This window comes from Brachypodium distachyon, chromosome 1 (assembly GCF_000005505.3).
Source record: "Brachypodium distachyon strain Bd21 chromosome 1, Brachypodium_distachyon_v3.0, whole genome shotgun sequence".
Lineage (NCBI taxonomy): Eukaryota > Viridiplantae > Streptophyta > Magnoliopsida > Poales > Poaceae > Brachypodium > Brachypodium distachyon.
The window spans coordinates 72,309,339-72,325,519 of NC_016131.3; the positions used below are offsets into that span (position 1 = coordinate 72,309,339).

Consider the following 16,181-nt stretch of genomic DNA (forward strand, 5'->3'; position numbering starts at 1 on the left):
ACGCAAAATCGATACGCTGATCGCTAAAAAACGAGGCCTTTATTTAAGCACATGAAAACACTCAAATCACATCTTTTTTTTTTAGAATTGGCACACCAAACTCTCTCTCAGTGGACATTCTTGGAATTTAATTAAATGGAAGACGTTTAACGTAGCACGCATGTGTGTGTGGTACACCCGACATGCAAGATCCTTGTAAACAATACTGCTTCTCATCCCGCATCAAGGATGAATCGAAGAGACGGTGAAAAGCATCCTTTAACGGTTTGCTATTTGCTAGTAGACATTTTTGCCGACATATTTTTTTGACGGGCATCGGGGCATGTGTTTACTTGGCTAGCACAACTATGAGGCAAGCCACAATGGGGGCAAGGGTGACAAGATGAATGTATGCTATCAGAAAGGTAGCCCAACACACTATTTTTCTCAAACTAGGTTGGTCCCTTTTCCACTAAAATAAATGCAAAACAACGGTTTGTCTTATGAGAAACCACGAGAAGGAAAAAAGAGAGGAAAAGACAAATGTGAAGCAACATCAGGAAATCCACTGTATCGCAATCGGAAAGCAAACAGGTATGCCCATATGGAAACAAGTCAACTAGGAGTGTATCACTAGGAACCTAAGAAAGAAAACTGGGTTTTAAAAGATCACTAGCCGAAAAAATGAGAAATATAATGATTGCGCGTAATGATAATGATTGTCCTAGTCTTGTTTGTATTTAAGATATTTAATTTGTCATCAAACACACGGTCTTGTAAGAAAAAACTTTGACCATACAAATAATAAAAGAAACAGCTATGCAATTTCAATGCAACTACTGTAAACTTTCCACAGTAACGAGGAAGCTGACTTCCTTTTGGATAACTTGTATTTTCCGAAAGAGTCCGCTTAATTTTCAAACCTTAGTTTCACCACTATTTTTTTTTCTTCCGTTTTTTGAGCAAGGCAAGTTATGAATCTATGATGTGCTCTTTCCGTTACATAGTTTTTGTCTCAAATTTGTCAAAAAATAGATATATCTATTTCTAAATATCGTTTAGATACATGTAATATTTCGACAAGAATTATTTTACGGAGGAAGTGGAAGTAAAAACAGACTTTCGAAAAAAAGGTAAAAGTAGACAAAAATTTGAGCAATCATTCTGGGGGTCTTGTGCGTAATATCGAAGAACTCAAGGGTAAATCCCTGGAGTGCTTAACACGGCTCGTTATAAGTACGGAGTGGGGCTCCGACACGGGCCGTCTCCATCCCAGATTCCGAGAGCTCCCAAGGTCGCACCGCGGCTCCCCCATCCCCCCACAACCCGTGCCGCCCGGTCGCCTCGCCTCCTGCTCCTCGACGCCACCGCCGCCGGTCGACATGGGGTTCGTGTCCTTCGCCGGGAGGGTCCTCTTCGCCTCTGTCTTCCTCCTCTCCGCCTATCAGGAGTACGTGCCCTCTCTCAACTCGTCCCGCTTACCTTCATTGTCGTCGTGCTCGCTTGCTGCGGTCGATTTCGTGGCCAGTTGCGTTAGATCTACGGCGGCGTTCGCGGAATCCGGGGTTGCCTTGGGGCCTGGGTGACTCTGCACGCCCTGCTGTTTGGATCTCGCGATGGTTAGCGCGCTTTGTGGGATCTCGTGTTGCGAAGCGCCCGGATCTAGTAAGGCGCTTCGGTCTGTTCCGTGGAAATTGAGAACACCCGAATTTTGGTTCCAGGGTTGTTTGATCTGCCCTTGGGTCTCTGAATCGTGGCATGGAACTGTGTATTTACGGTCGAATTTTCCTTATTTTGTCATTCTCGCTATTTGATCCTTTGAGCGTCCGATTCGATTCCTCTAACACATGTAAAGTATCCTGGGCCCATCATCTTAGGTTTGTATCAGAATTTCCGAATTTCAGATTGGGGTTTGCTTACTTTTCCTTACCGTAATAAGACTGGCCACGCGATTTGCATTGTAGTTCCATGCTACAATTGTTAGATTGATGCCTGATGACTTGTACCACTGAACATGAATTCTGTGGAGACTTCATATTAAACATACAAAGATACCATATTAAGCTTTGTTCTTGAGTGGGTAGCAAGTCGCAACACCACTTTGATACGATGAGATCGTTCGTGGTGTTAGTGCTGCTAGACACCTCTTGTTTTCACCTAATTTACTTCTACCAAATGGTTTAAGGGGAACAGTTTTAAAAGTTGAGGGCTTATATGGAAGGGTGTTTTAACTAGCTTGGATGCCGTTTGATCAAGTAGCTACTTCCAGTGACGCAATTGACAATCTAATATTGTTTTCAAAGGCTATTAGGTCAGCAAGTATTTACTGGACGAGGGATGATTGTTTTATTCTGCCTGTTGTTCTGAAGAATAGAACAATACTTAAATGCATGCTGATTTTTTAAGTAATTCTTGTTGCAGGTTTAGTGAGTTCGGAGTTGATGGTGGACCAGCTGCAAAGTCTCTTAAGCCTAAGTTCAACAGTTTCACCAGAAACATATCTGCCCATCTGGGAGTTGTGGTGCCCCATGTTGAGGTGAGAATTTGCTTTATTCCTGATATAACTTATCCAACCTAATGTTCACTAGTCATTAATTAGTTTGTTTTTCTGTTTTGAATTTATCCAGTTGAAGCATGTGATTGCTGCTACCATTGGTCTGAAGGGTCTGGGAGGTCTCCTGTTTATCTTCAGCAGTTCATTCGGTGCTTATCTCCTGGTATGTGCTGAGCTCTAGTTATGCTTTATAATACTCCCTCCGTTCCATAATTCTTGTCGAAATATTACATGTATCTAGACACTTTTATTAATAGATACATCCATTTTTCGGCAAATTTGAGACAAGAATTATGGAACGAAGGGAGTAATTCTTTTCTCTAATCTTCACATTGCAATTTGTATCAATTCTATCATAACACTTAATCTAAAAATGATTTTCATATCTAGAGCCATCGAGCAATTTTCTTGTGCTGGATTACATAGTAATGTAGGATCCCAAATGTACAAGTGCCTTATTTCGTAGTGTTGAAATATTGTCAATCATCTAATAAGTATTTGTTTCAAAAAATAAATATTTGTTTCAGAAAACAAAACTACTCCCTCCGTCCAACAAAGGATGTCTCAACTTTGACTAAATTTGAATGCATCTATACACTAACTCATATCTAGGTACATCCAAATTTTAACAAACTTGAGACATCTTTTGTTGGATGGAGGGAGTACTAAATATTATCCTGCAGAAGGCCTAATGTGAGCATATTGCTTGAGACTAGACTGTTCTCGTAGTAAGGGCAACATTGTTATATAATGAGACATACAAATTTAGTTTAATTATATACCCCAATTTCATGTTCTTATGAGATGTGTAATTTTAGGCATCTAGCCTAGAGTTTTTGTTAAATTATTCCTTGATTTGACAGAATTTTTGAAAGTATTTATTATCGTATGGGCTTACATACAGTTTCCTCCCAAGTTTTTGGCAAATATATCATGTTACTGTCGTAGTGTTTTGGCCTTCTAATACCATGCTGAAGGATATATTCTGTGACAACAACTTTACTTAAAATGGGCCCTCTGGCTCTGTTGCTCCACCCACTGGCTACACAGAAATGGTTCTTCTATTTTTGTAACTCACAATTCCACTTGTGTGCTACTGATCTTATGATAACTGCTGAATGATGGGGTCTTGCTCTATCTGATACCCTGTTGTATGCTTTTGTACACGTTGCACTGCATGCTGTCAAAGTGACAGCACATTACTCCCTCCGTCCCTTTTTTTGGGTCGTTTTAGATTTTGCGCTGGTACCAAGGAAGCCTAAGCAATCAAGTTTTGGACCAAAATAGCCTTGCATGCGCCCTGTCTGCAGCCTCTTTTCCGCTGGATACTTTTTTAGTTGCCCAATCAGTTTAGCAGCATGCATGCGGGGTGGGAAGAAAACTCCTCCGGAAGGGAAGTTTCATTAGTTATTCATGCACTGGTGGTGGCCTGTGGGACCAACAGTGGGGTTATTTTGGGCAACCAAGGGCTGCATGCTGTTACACGCCTGCTAAATCAGGACATGGTTGTTTGAATAGTATGCCCCAAAATTTAGGACGGAGGGAGTAGTTCTTAGGAGACTGCATGCTGTGTTCCACTATGGAGATATGGGCTGTGTGTTGATTGGTTTCCACAATGCACGCTATATAATGAAGTAATCTGTCTCTGCAGGCGCTCTACCTTGCTTTTATCACACCTGTGGTCTATGACTTCTACAACTACGACATGGAGAAGAGTGAATTTGTGCAGCTCTTCATCAAGTTTACACAGGTAAAACTCAAAATATTCACTTGTTTGCATGTCAATTGAACAACAAATAAATAATCCATGATAGTTCAATAACACTTCGACTCCCTGTAATTGTAGAATCTCGCACTCTTCGGCGCGCTTCTTTTCTTCCTGGGCATGAAGAACTCCATTCCCAAGCGACAGGCCAAGAAGAAGGCTCCCAAGCCAAAGACAAACTAGAGCACCCAAGGTTATTGAAGTGTTGCGGGGGAGACGGTCTGATTTAAAAAGCTACCATACCTGTTCCGTTGTGGTCAAATCTTATGTGTATCAGATCCTTTTTTTGAAGGGTGCGGCCCTTATGAGGTGTGGGTGGTGGTTTAGGCTACTAGATTGTATCAGTATCTTGTACTTTGGATTTATTTGTTGTAGGGTGCCATGGGTTAAGATTATCCATTTATTTATTTTGCAACTAATATTGATACTGATGGAAATGATTACCAAGGGTTCTTTGCTTGGGTATTATATCTGGTTTGTGTTTGGGAACCTTGCAATCTATTCCAATCTATATTCATCCTTGTGATCTTGACAGCGTTGTCGATTGTTATGACTGATGAAGCAGAGTCCAGAGGTTTTTTTGTGTGTGACCAATACAGAGTTTTTTTTATAGCAAAGTCTGCAAGCTTTATTCATGATTCAAAGTATTGGCTATCTTGGCTAAAGAATGGGCTTCAAAATACAAACTACACTTTTGAATCGTTTTTCTTTTCTTTTGAGAATGCTCGAATCGGGGCTGAGTACCGGGAAAGTGTGGGTGAGAGGACTCGGCCTTTCTTGGAACAAGCCCAGAAAATATCCCATCGTACGAACTGCGAACCAGATCCAAGTTTTCGCAAAAATGAGAGGCCCAGTTCCACTCTAAAAAGTGGCAGTGGCAGCTCATGGTTGTTCGCTACGCCCAAAAGGTTTTTTTCCGGAAAAAAAAAGCTGTTGCACTTCTAAACGCGTTTCTTAGCAGGTTTACTGCTGCACGCACGTACGAAGCTAATCCAGAAAAACAGAGAGCAGCGCTGCAGGGCCAGGAATACTTTCCTTCTTCGGAAGCGAACGCTGCAAATGTGTCAACCCTCTCCATACGCTATGAAACCATCAAAACATGAGAGAAGCACGGCGTTGGCGTACGCCGCATTCCCCAGCGTTTCACGGCAAAAGAGAAAAACAAAAAAGCAGCGACTGAATCCTCCATTCATGCATCGGTCACCAAGGGGAAGCACGTTCATGCATCGTCCAAAAGACCGGTCAAGTCCTTTGGTCTTGTAATTAACAGAACCAAATACGAGTACAAGCATTCCACGTCCGCCAACCTAACTCAAAATTATACTCTGTAGTACTCCCTCCGTCCCATAATTTTTGTCTCAAATTTGTCCAAATATGAATGTATCTATTTTCTAAAAAGCGTCTAGATACATGTAATATTTCGACAAAAATTATGAAACGGGAGCAGGAGTAATTTGTTTTCTAAACTTTGTTTTGTTTGCTAGCTATCCAAGGCATGGGCTGTGCTGATCAACTCGCCCCCGCTCGAGCCAATTGGGTAATTTCCGTGTTGCCGTCGCAGCATGGCCGGGAGCGTCGTCGGTTTTGGCTCTTTCATTACTGTCCTGACCGACCCATAGCAGTGGAGTACACTCGGTTGAACCGTTGGATAGCTCCAGATTGGTTAGTCCCTCTCATCAGAACACGTACGTACCCTCCAAAACTGGATTCCTTATCACGAGTATACCTAAGCTAGCTAGCCCCTTTGCTTCCATGACTACTCCATCACTTGTGTTCTGTTTCTAATTTCAGAGTTAACTTGCATTTCCTTGTCTTTTTGTCCAGATAGCAGATATATGAAGCAGCAGCAGTAGTATATAGTTTTCCGATGGGGGTTTGGAAGATCTGCCCCCTGCACATACAGAGCTGCACCACCCCGATTAGTTTTACGCCTCGCCGCGGCTGAGAGCGACGTGATTGCGTCGTGTCCCGCGACCGCCGGACACGACGCGCCCGTGTGGCCTGCCCTGTCGACCCTTGACATACATTTATATCATCATCGAGGCACTTGCGATTTTCGTGCAGCTGCCACATATATATGTATGCGATTGCTCGATGTATATTTTGGCTTTGTTGTTGCGTGCTAATTAATTAGATTTTGACAGTGACAAGGGAACTGAATTAGTGGGCGCCTATAAGCTAGCTGGCTAGTAGTGGCTATAGCTACTTTGCTAGGTAAAGAGAGCGAACATCCAACACTCCAACTGATTGACCAGCGATGGAGATCCATCGGCACTCGGTATTGGCGTTATTTGCACTTGCACTAGAGTCTTCTGGTAATTGAAAAAAAGCATATCGTTGGTTAGGGATCGCGTCACCAGTTATTCTTATTAAGAGGAGGAGGCTCTTGACTGGTCTTGAGAATGCGTCCAAAACGAAACACACTGTGGCTAGCAACAAGCTGGATCCAATTCGTTGTTGTGCTTTTAATCCTCTTTATATACTACAATATATAACACCGACAAATATACATATTTGTTACTGGTTCAAGGACAGTGACCCTTCTCTCTTCAGGAACCCCAATTTCAAACCAATTCATTATTAATTCAAGCCAACTGGTCTGATATAATCTGACGCATGGCATCTTAATTAGCCTGTGCACGCACGGTTTGTCCTGCACTGGCACAAAACCATATAGTCCGGAGACTAAGAAGATGCTGGAGTTTGAAGACCGCGGACTGAACTACGGCTGAACTGATCTCCCGGGGCAACACATCAGAAACAGTGTCGATTACCTGTAGAAGTAGAAACGTCGACGTGTTGTGAGATTCTTTTGCTCATCTTTTTGCGGCGAAAGGCACACGTCGATCGACGGTGTAGTGTCACGCAAGTCCTTGGAGACCAAAAATTTGGCTTACCCACTGTACTACCACGTAGCTAGGGACGAAACTGGACTAAACTGTAAACAACAGCTGCTGCCGTATTGTTGTAAGTATATATCGTTATCACTCAAGCTAGCTAGCAGTCAAGGTGAGCTGGTTTACATATAAGCTTACCGCCTCATGCATGCACACAAGGGAGCTCCATGTAACCGGAAGGAACAAGCAAGTACGTACTTGAAGTTGAACCATTGATATATTCATATATACGCTGATAAAAATTGCACACGCGTGCACACATAAAGAAAATGGCCTTATCTTTGACTACTAGTACATCAATAATGTGTCCCTGGAGGATCCATCACATGGGAGTTGAGTTGTACATATAACAATCGATCGGCGACCTGACCTTATCATTAGATCGTGCAACGAGTTTAGTTGTAAGTTGTAACGCAATGGCATGATGGAACCCCATAAAGAAAAAGGCAATGCTAGAGCTAGAAGGATCGAAGGATCTCGAATGAATGAATGAAGTCGGCAATGATATGGGGCACGTGCGAGGCACGCCCCTGGTATATACACAAGGCAAATTTTACAAGCTTTATTTTGGGCCAGGGTTTGTTTTATTTTGGGCCACCGACCGTTTGCCATTAATATTCCACGCACGGACAGGGCCAAATTTGACCAGCCACCCAACCCCGTTTGGCGTCTTGTTGGCTCATGCACGCCATGTGGCCCGGGGAGCCGTGACGCTAGCTTAAACCTCCAACAATTAGTTAACCCCTAAGTTTGGATTAGCGGCTTCTAATTCTCTATTTCTTTGACCGGCAGAACATGCTCCCCACTCTATCGTGACGAGATGATCTCCACTCCTAATCTCCCTTTCGGCTATCCCTCGAGCGAGATAGCTAGATACGAGTACAAGTTAAATATTAGAAAGCTAATTAATTAATTAGTTTAATTAATTACCAATTGGGGTAGATTTGTTGTTGTTGTTCTTGTGTGTGTGTGTCACATATACACATCGGTACGTGATCTGTGTCAATAAGTCCAGTCTACTATACGTATGCACTGCATTTGGTCAGAGCTAGCGATGGAAACTGCAATTAAACTCTGTTTCTGCTGTCTGTGTCATCAGTCTCCAGCATGTTCTGGCTAAGAGTGCACACTGCAGAATTATCACCGCCACTGCGTAATTATGCATCATCGATCAGTTCATCGCACGTTGTTGAACAGCCGCCATTTTTGCATCCATCAGCCACGAATGCAGCAATGGAGTAGCTAGTAATTAGCGAGAGATTAAACTGACGACGGCCAGTCGCCATCAGCAATATTAATCTTTCTGACCAATGCAACATGTGGATGCATTGCATCATCTCTGCAACTAGCTAGCAGGCGATGAAACGAGCTGAAGCAACCGCTGGTACGCTAGCTGCTGGCCTAATCGGCAGTGAAGAAACTTTGGTTATTTGCAAGGGGAAGTCCAGTCAAGGGTCCTTTGATGGAAGTTGATGCTATAGAAATGGGAGGAGGAGGCTTGAAACAAAGCTACCCTTCTTAATTGATTTCTCCGATGATTGGAGACGACTAATACTCTCTTATGAGGTACAGTACTAGCTTTCCATGAAAACGAGTGTTGGTATTATATTACGTGTTAGGAAATCAAGTTTTCGATCGGGCGAAGAAACACATACCAGTTAGAGCATTTGCAGCTAGCAAGTGAGGCTACCTAGCTAGAGCTAGTGACATTAAACTTAAGCAGAATCAATTGACCAACCTTTGTAGCTGTAAATACTTTTCACTGCTGGCACCTTTTTTTTTTTGCAGGTCGCTGGTACCTTGATTTTACAGGGTTTTCTTCATCTAATTCAATGAAGAAATAGCAGCTTGCTAGCTGTTAACTGAACTAGTATTTTTTTACCCAGTGCCGTAGCTAGCCAGCTACTGTTGTGCTACTTCTTTCCATCTGAGCCTGACATGCACACCAAACTGACCTATATATGCTGTTATTTAGCACGAGCTTTACGTACTGTGGAGATGTTTGCGTTCTCGAAAAATATATTGTGCACATGTCGGCTCCATGGTTGAGAAAGAGCACTATGTACTGTTGGGTTTCATGGGACTTGTGGGATGGTAGGCGAGCAAACGAAGCCCCACCACTGAGCTCCCTGTCAGCGCTCTCCATCTGCTCTCATCCCCAGGAATACTTGGAACATGTCTTCTCCATGCATATAGTTTTAGTGCAGGCGACGCCAAATTGCGTGCCAACCTCTTCTTGGAACAGTATAGCTTTTCAGTAGTTTTTAGCTATCCCCACTTCTCTTGGTTTCCCCGGCCGGCCGCTATAATCTCAAATTGGCAGCTGTTGGAAGCTTTAAGCTATATAGTATCTACTACATGCATGCATGACACACATTAGCCAGCGCAAGTTACTAAACATGTCCTAGCTACTAATCCATGATGCGAAGGGAGGCCCCATGCATATTGCTTTCCTTTCTAACTTTCTTTCTTTCAGCCCTGCGAGTGTGTTCCGTGTGGATTGTCGTTTTTTCTCCATCAATTTGAGTTTTGTGGTGAATTAATTGGTTAGGTTCATGAAAACTCTTTAAGATACAAGAGCCAAGAGGTCTTGGAGTTCAAGACCCAGCTGATGCAATTGCAATGCAGCCTACTTTTGATACACATTTAGGTCCGAGAGAGCCACACATGAGGAGTGTTGAAATGAGTGGATTCGGTGCATGAAATTCTTCACTCTGGTTGCATGTGTAAATGTGCTAGCTAGCTAATGTGATCGAGGTGAACTGGTTCGGTGCAGAAACTCTCCACTCTGGTTGCAGATGTAAATGTGCTACTCCATCTGACCGGAATTACTTGTCACTGATTCGGTCTGGACAAAGTAATATGGGTCGGACAGCTAATGTGATCGATGTTTCTGATCTTACAATTATTTGGAAGCTGTGCATGACCCACGATCGATTGATGGACGCGTCCACACGCAATCTCGTCGACGTGTGTAAAAGGAGAGGCATGCATGCAATGCACAATTAACCTGGAGATGCCATGCATGCATGGTGCATGGTAGGCAAGAAAGGCCAAGCTACGCGAGCATAGCTAGCTACCTAGACTCTAAAAATTAAAAGGCAAGCATTATTAGTGAAGGAAAGACATTCACCGGTCTGATTGAGATCAACCTCCACAAGTGCTCACATGACATTCACGTTGCTGAGACTAGAACTAGAAGATTAGGCTAAAAAAAGACCGGAACTACTTCCGTTTCATAATTCTTGTCTCAAACTTGTTTAAATATGGACGTATTTTTTTTAAAAAACGTCTAGATATATGTAGTATTTCGACAAAAAATATGAAATCAAGGAAGCAGAAGATTAATTATGAAATCGAGGAAGCAGAAGATTAATTAGGAGAAACTATTGGTTATTTTGGATGGGAGGATGAGGGCGGAGGAGATGAGATGGAAGTGACAGGCGAGGGGGTTTGAGCGGGGCACGCGCGGCGTCCCGGAGGGGAGGCAGCGACTTGCGGCCTTCAAAGGTTTCAGGGCCACCCTTGTCGCCTTCTCTGCATCTGGAACCGTCCGTCCGTCCGTATGGCACGGGGATCATCGGTGGTACCTGAAAGTTTCGCTACTGTTGGTGACACGTACTCCTAGAAGCCAGGGTCGAGTACGTTTTGATTTTGCTCTCACTTCTAGCTCTAGCTAGATGGTACTTCTGGCCGCAAAGCTGGCTCGGACATTAGCTTTATGTCACTCTAATTGTAAAGTTAGTTTGTGGTCGGTAAATTTAGCATTGCTTCGACAGGGTACTTAATTAGTTAGTACAGAAAAGAAAAGGTGAAGCGCCATGAGGCTAACTATAACAACTTAAATACACCAATCACAACGAATATTTTCCTTCGTTAGCCAAATAAATACTAGTAACAGTAAGTACTCCTTTGGTTTCAAAATATAAGATGATCTAGCTAGCTTTGCCTGTCAAAAAATTTAAATCTTGTCCAAATTAATTTATAGAACATTGTACCAACATTTATGATTATAAACTAGTTTTATTAAATCTGCTGTGATATTCATAGTGCAGTTATTTGATATTACATATATTAGTATATTTTTTATAAAAAATCGTGAAACTTCACAATGTTTGACTCATGAAAAAATTAGAACATCTTATATTTTGAAACGGACTTTACCACGTAACCAACCAGATAAAACAAATATGTAGAAATGGCAACGACCATATGGAGTTCCCGAGAATATATGTGAGCTAAGGTTGTCGTGGTCATAGGTCACGGCCAGTTGAATTCTCTTAATTCCAAAATTTTAAGTGTTATGGCTCCAATTTATTTCCTCCATGCACCCGCTTTATTTCGTGATTATATTCGTCAATTCCCAGCATGTACTATACAAGTTGACAAAAGTAGCAACCAAGAATAAACTTTGCTTTGCTTCATGTTTCCTGAAGTGGACAGAATTTTAGCACTAGTCCCTAGGACCAGGAGGAGCCAAATAAACGAGGTAAAGAAGAGAACGGAAAAGGGTTGCATTAGTGGTCGTTGTGGGACCAATATACCTGTTGCAAAAAATAAGCACCAGGGTACAAGTACTAGACCTACCCTGTCCTTTCTGTTCCTCTGTTCATCGCCAGCTCCTATATGAGATTGATGCGACACCGAGGGAAACAAACATGAAAAGATATGGAGCTGCTGTTCCTTTTTGGAACTTGTAAAGAGATCGAACTAGGTAGCAGGTGGTGGAGCACTACAGATAGAGGTCGAACTAGCTATATGCAGCGAGGTTAATCAAATCTGCCAAAAGAAGAAGCCCTCGATATTTAAGTAAATTGTCTAAAACCACTATTTTTGGGTGCCAAAACTAATCACTTTGAAAATTTATTGTCTCAAATCACTAATACTAGGAGGTGTGTCCGCGCGTAGCTACGGGTCAACAAAATCACAAACTATTTATTTTTATTTTCTGTGTAGGCAACTCATGACGCCGTCGAGGTCGGCATGCGGGTGTGGTGGCGTCAGCTGTAAGACGGTGCAGGAGAAATCGTGAAAACAACTGGAGGAAAAAAACAGGCAGTGGCATATTGGTTGTAATTTTAACGAAGTTAACCTATGGTGACGACCGTACCATCACCACCGACTCCAATTTAATATATTGGTATACATTTGGACAGACCGTTGCACAAAGCAAAAATAGCTGTGTCAGCTGCTCTAGCCTCGATTTAGATGTGTTGGGACCACAGACTTTTAAATGTGTTTGCAGTGGCGACCGTTAGGCACCTGTCATCAGCAGGGTAGAGAGATAGCTCAAAACCACCATTTTTTGGGACAACATTGTATAAAACCACCTCTTTGAAAACTTCTTGCACGTAACCAAAGGCGAATCCAAAAGGTGGCCGATCTTGAAATTCTTCGACCCTGAAATTCTCACCCAACCCATACGCCATAGGAAAAATAAAACAAATACCCAACTTAACTCAAAATTCATAAGAACCTTCAATTTTCGCCCACTCTGAACCAAAATTTGTGAATCCACTACTTCATGGAACCACTATGTTTCAGGCAAGCTAACTTTTGAATGTAACCAAAATAGTAAATAGCCAATTTAGTTGCATCAATATAAAATCTGACAGCATAGACCCACTCATGTCACATACACAAGATTTGAAGGTAAACATGCCGGCCGGTTGTGTACCACTGGGGTCGCTAATTATGGGATGGGGGCATGAAGAGGAACAGAGGTGTCACATTGGCACGAGTGTGTGTGTTCCACCTTGGATAGAAAGGAGATATGAGGTGCTGATGGCGGCCGAGCTGGTTTGTGAAGAGTAAGTTGTTGTGTCCTCTGCAAACTTTTTTTGAGCATTGGTGTGCTATGTTTCCCTTCACTTTGATCCTATATCGTCAGCTTGTCCTCGTTAATTTCTCCTTGCTATCAATCGATTCTACTACTTGCTTTGTTTGTTGCGTCGATCGGTGTCGATCGGTTGGAGAAGAACTAAGGAAGAACACGAGGGAGCAAACTGACTGGTGGACCTCGTTAAACCACCTCATCTATGACGAGTGAACCTATACTATAAGATTTCATCTCAACACCTACAAGATATACTTTATGAGTTTTGTTAAAAAGCTTAGCTGAAACATGATGGTTCTGTGGAAGAAAAAAATTAGCAAAATGGTGATTCGAGCAATGTTATGTCCAAAAGTGAAGGTAAAAGCCTAACGGCCGTAATGTCATACACGTCTGTATTGGACTGTTTGCATCTCACGACACCGGGAGAATTATCTCTTCCATTATGGGCAAACTATACTACGCTTTTTAGCTAATCAGGATAGGTTGACAGCTGAGCTAAGAAACTGGTGGCTGCTGAACTGATAACTGCATATGGTTTTCAGTGTTAGACTTTGTGCATCTCAAATTCTCATGATGAAGATTCCAAAAGTGTTCGCCTATTCTTATCAAAATAAATAATATGCTGGTTGTTATGGTGCAATTCTTGGCAATTGGCAGCAGCTCTCGATGGCCATGAAAGCCAACGCTTGATCACTCTATTTTTTTTTTGGCAAAATAGATTCGAAAACTGGGAACATGCACACGATGGCACGAGAGATGCTCGTCGGAATGTTTCAGGCAGGGAGGCCTCCTGCCACGCCGAGGAATGTCGTGTTCTAACTTCTAACTTTGGGCGTTCTTTCCAGCATTTGTTTGTGCGACGAGGTCGTTGGTCCACCACGTTCCGGTTCTAGTAGTACTGTTCTTTGCCAATTTACTAGCACTTACCAAACACGAGTTAGTCGTGGAGTCACGATAATCATGCAATGATAGGCATAGGTTAGCACCATCTAGCGTGAAGGAGTACTGGTATAGACCAGGCACTCCAAGGGCTAGTGGAAGCCAAAAGAGTTTTGCTTAAGATAAAAAATTACAGACATCACACTTTCTGAACAGAGTTGCAGAAGTTCTGTTGCCCTGTTCCAATCTTTCCTGCAGGTGCTACATAGTTTAGAGCAGCAGGTACAGGTTGAGGTACAAGTTGGAGGGTTCGTTTTTCGAAAACATACTTTAAGCAAAAAGGTATAAATTTAAAATCTGCAGCCCATTGCTAGATTGTTTTCTCTCACAGGATTCAGGATTGGACATTGCATGCCCACTGCACTGCATTAACATTTGCATTTTCCCTGCTAATTTATCAAAGTTGTCTCTCCTGGTCTCTCACCAGAAACAACTTCTTTCGTCCCATCACTTATTGTTTTTTCCTTTTCCCAGAAAAAAAAGAAATATCGAAATAAATAAATAGATCGACAGCTCCACGTCTGGCGCCATCCATGGCCAAGGTGATGTATGATGAATGTGTGTACTATACCATACGCCCATAATTTTAAAACCAGCTCAATTATATTATCCCCGGATTTATCAATCCAACCGTGCTCGCTAGCCGCTTAACAACGCAGCCCAGCAAATCCCAAAAAGAAATCGTCACACGAGCAGGCAGGCAAAAGAACTAATTTTCATCAACTAAACTAAAAAACACGAGAAATTAAAAATACATACTATGTACAAGTACACAATTGCACCCATACGAGATGACCCAGCCCCATTGTGCTTTGTCCTATACCAGCTAGCTCCGTCCTAATTAATCAAGGCTAAAAGCCCTTTGTCAAGCTCACTTTCTTCGGATTGGCAGAGTACGTACGTATATGTACTCCGCGGAAGCTAAAATTAACTTGCACAAGCGCGACTGGGAGCTCAAAAATAATGGAGCCGGTTTCGTCTCGAGGAGACACGGCCGAGTAGTTTAATCCCGCTGGCCCTAATCCCCCACGCATCCTTCCCCCCTCCTTATAAGCAAACCCATCCCGCTGCGCTCTTTGCATTGCACTCCAAGGTCCGCATAAGCTCTCTGATCACCAAAAATTCGCAGAGATTCACATTCATCCGATCAAAAATTCCAGATATATACTGTATGAGCATGACGGGGTTCGGGTCGCCGTGCGGGGCGTGCAAGTTCCTGCGGCGCAAGTGCGCGCGCGGCTGCGTGTTCGCGCCCTACTTCTGCCACGAGCAAGGCGCGGCGCACTTCGCGGCGATCCACAAGGTGTTCGGCGCCAGCAACGTGTCCAAGCTGCTGGCGCACCTGCCGCTGGCGGACCGGGCCGAGGCCGCCGTCACGGTCTCCTACGAGGCCCAGGCCAGGCTCCGGGACCCCGTCTACGGCTGCGTCGCGCACATCTTCGCGCTCCAGCAGCAGGTCATGACGCTCCAGGCCCAGCTCGCATCCTTCAAGCAGCACGCCGCCCACGCCCAGCACCAGCAAGCGGCGGCAGCCATGGCGCAGGAGGACGCGTCCTGTTATTCCTATCCATGGTGCAACGGCAACGATGTGGCTGCCGCGGCTGCAGGAGGAGGGTTCGCGGGCGGCGGCAATGGCGTTTACGGTGGCAACAATGGCGTCGCCGGCGCCGGGCACGACGAATCGGCCATGTCCGTGAGCGAGATGCTGCTGGGCGGGTCGGCGGCGGCCTCGGACTACTACTACGCGGCGCTCGAGCAAGACGGGCATGTTGCGGCGGAGTCGTCGGCGTTCGGGGCGGAGGAGAGCGGCGGGTGGAGGTCGTCTTCGTCCACGTCGGGGTACCAAGACTGCGAGGACCTGCAGAGTGTCGCTTATGCTTACCTTAATCGCTCGTAAGAACTCACTAGCTAATTAAGAACCTGCTGCTACTACTGCTAGTGCAGTGCAGATCATATCACAAGATATATGTAGACACATATATATCCCTGGATTCCTGATCAGGTTTTGGACCTTGAGTTTGGGTAATATATGTGCAATTTTTAAAGTCTCAGTCCTCGATCTATCAGAGTATTTATCTGCTAGTAATAATCCAGAAGGGGATATGTGAAAGTTCTTTGATATATCTACATATATAGCATCACTGTAGAAACCTAATTTGGTAGACACCAAAAATGCTTCTTTTGGCATGATCATTCATGGTTTGTGCTTGG

General features: G+C 43.6%; 2 protein-coding genes and 1 long non-coding RNA gene across 3 annotated transcripts; all 3 read left to right on the forward strand.

Moving 5' to 3' along the window:
• The first annotated feature begins 1,232 nt into the window (after window positions 1-1,232).
• LOC100825549 lies at window positions 1,233-4,799 on the forward strand. Its single transcript, XM_003558757.4, has 5 exons — window positions 1,233-1,429; window positions 2,401-2,515; window positions 2,607-2,696; window positions 4,185-4,283; window positions 4,380-4,799. Exons 1-5 carry the CDS (start codon window positions 1,362-1,364, stop codon window positions 4,479-4,481), a joined length of 474 nt encoding a protein of 157 aa, XP_003558805.1. The 5' UTR covers window positions 1,233-1,361; the 3' UTR covers window positions 4,482-4,799.
• A 1,112-nt stretch (window positions 4,800-5,911) lies between these two features.
• Window positions 5,912-6,355, forward strand: LOC112269995. The gene is made up of 2 exons (XR_002962273.1): window positions 5,912-5,983; window positions 6,123-6,355. It is a non-coding gene; the product is annotated as an uncharacterized LOC112269995 (long non-coding RNA).
• An 8,581-nt stretch (window positions 6,356-14,936) lies between these two features.
• LOC100836837 (LOB domain-containing protein 20) lies at window positions 14,937-16,163 on the forward strand. Its single transcript, XM_003562031.3, has one exon. The coding sequence runs from the start codon at window positions 15,142-15,144 to the stop codon at window positions 15,865-15,867; it is 726 nt and encodes a 241-aa protein (XP_003562079.1). The 5' UTR covers window positions 14,937-15,141; the 3' UTR covers window positions 15,868-16,163.
• Window positions 16,164-16,181: the final 18 nt, after the last annotated feature.

Excerpts from the sequence above, each read along its gene's own strand:
- LOC100825549 (XM_003558757.4), top strand. The coding sequence starts at position 1,362 with ATGGGGTTCGTGTCCTTCGCCGGGAGGGTCCTCTTCGCCTCTGTCTTC. Across the intron at positions 1,430-2,400 it reads CTCCTCTCCGCCTATCAGGA|GTTTAGTGAGTTCGGAGTTG; the intron begins GTACGTGCCCTC and ends TTCTTGTTGCAG. Across the intron at positions 2,697-4,184 it reads CATTCGGTGCTTATCTCCTG|GCGCTCTACCTTGCTTTTAT; the intron begins GTATGTGCTGAG and ends CTGTCTCTGCAG.
- LOC100836837 (XM_003562031.3), top strand. The coding sequence starts at position 15,142 with ATGAGCATGACGGGGTTCGGGTCGCCGTGCGGGGCGTGCAAGTTCCTG.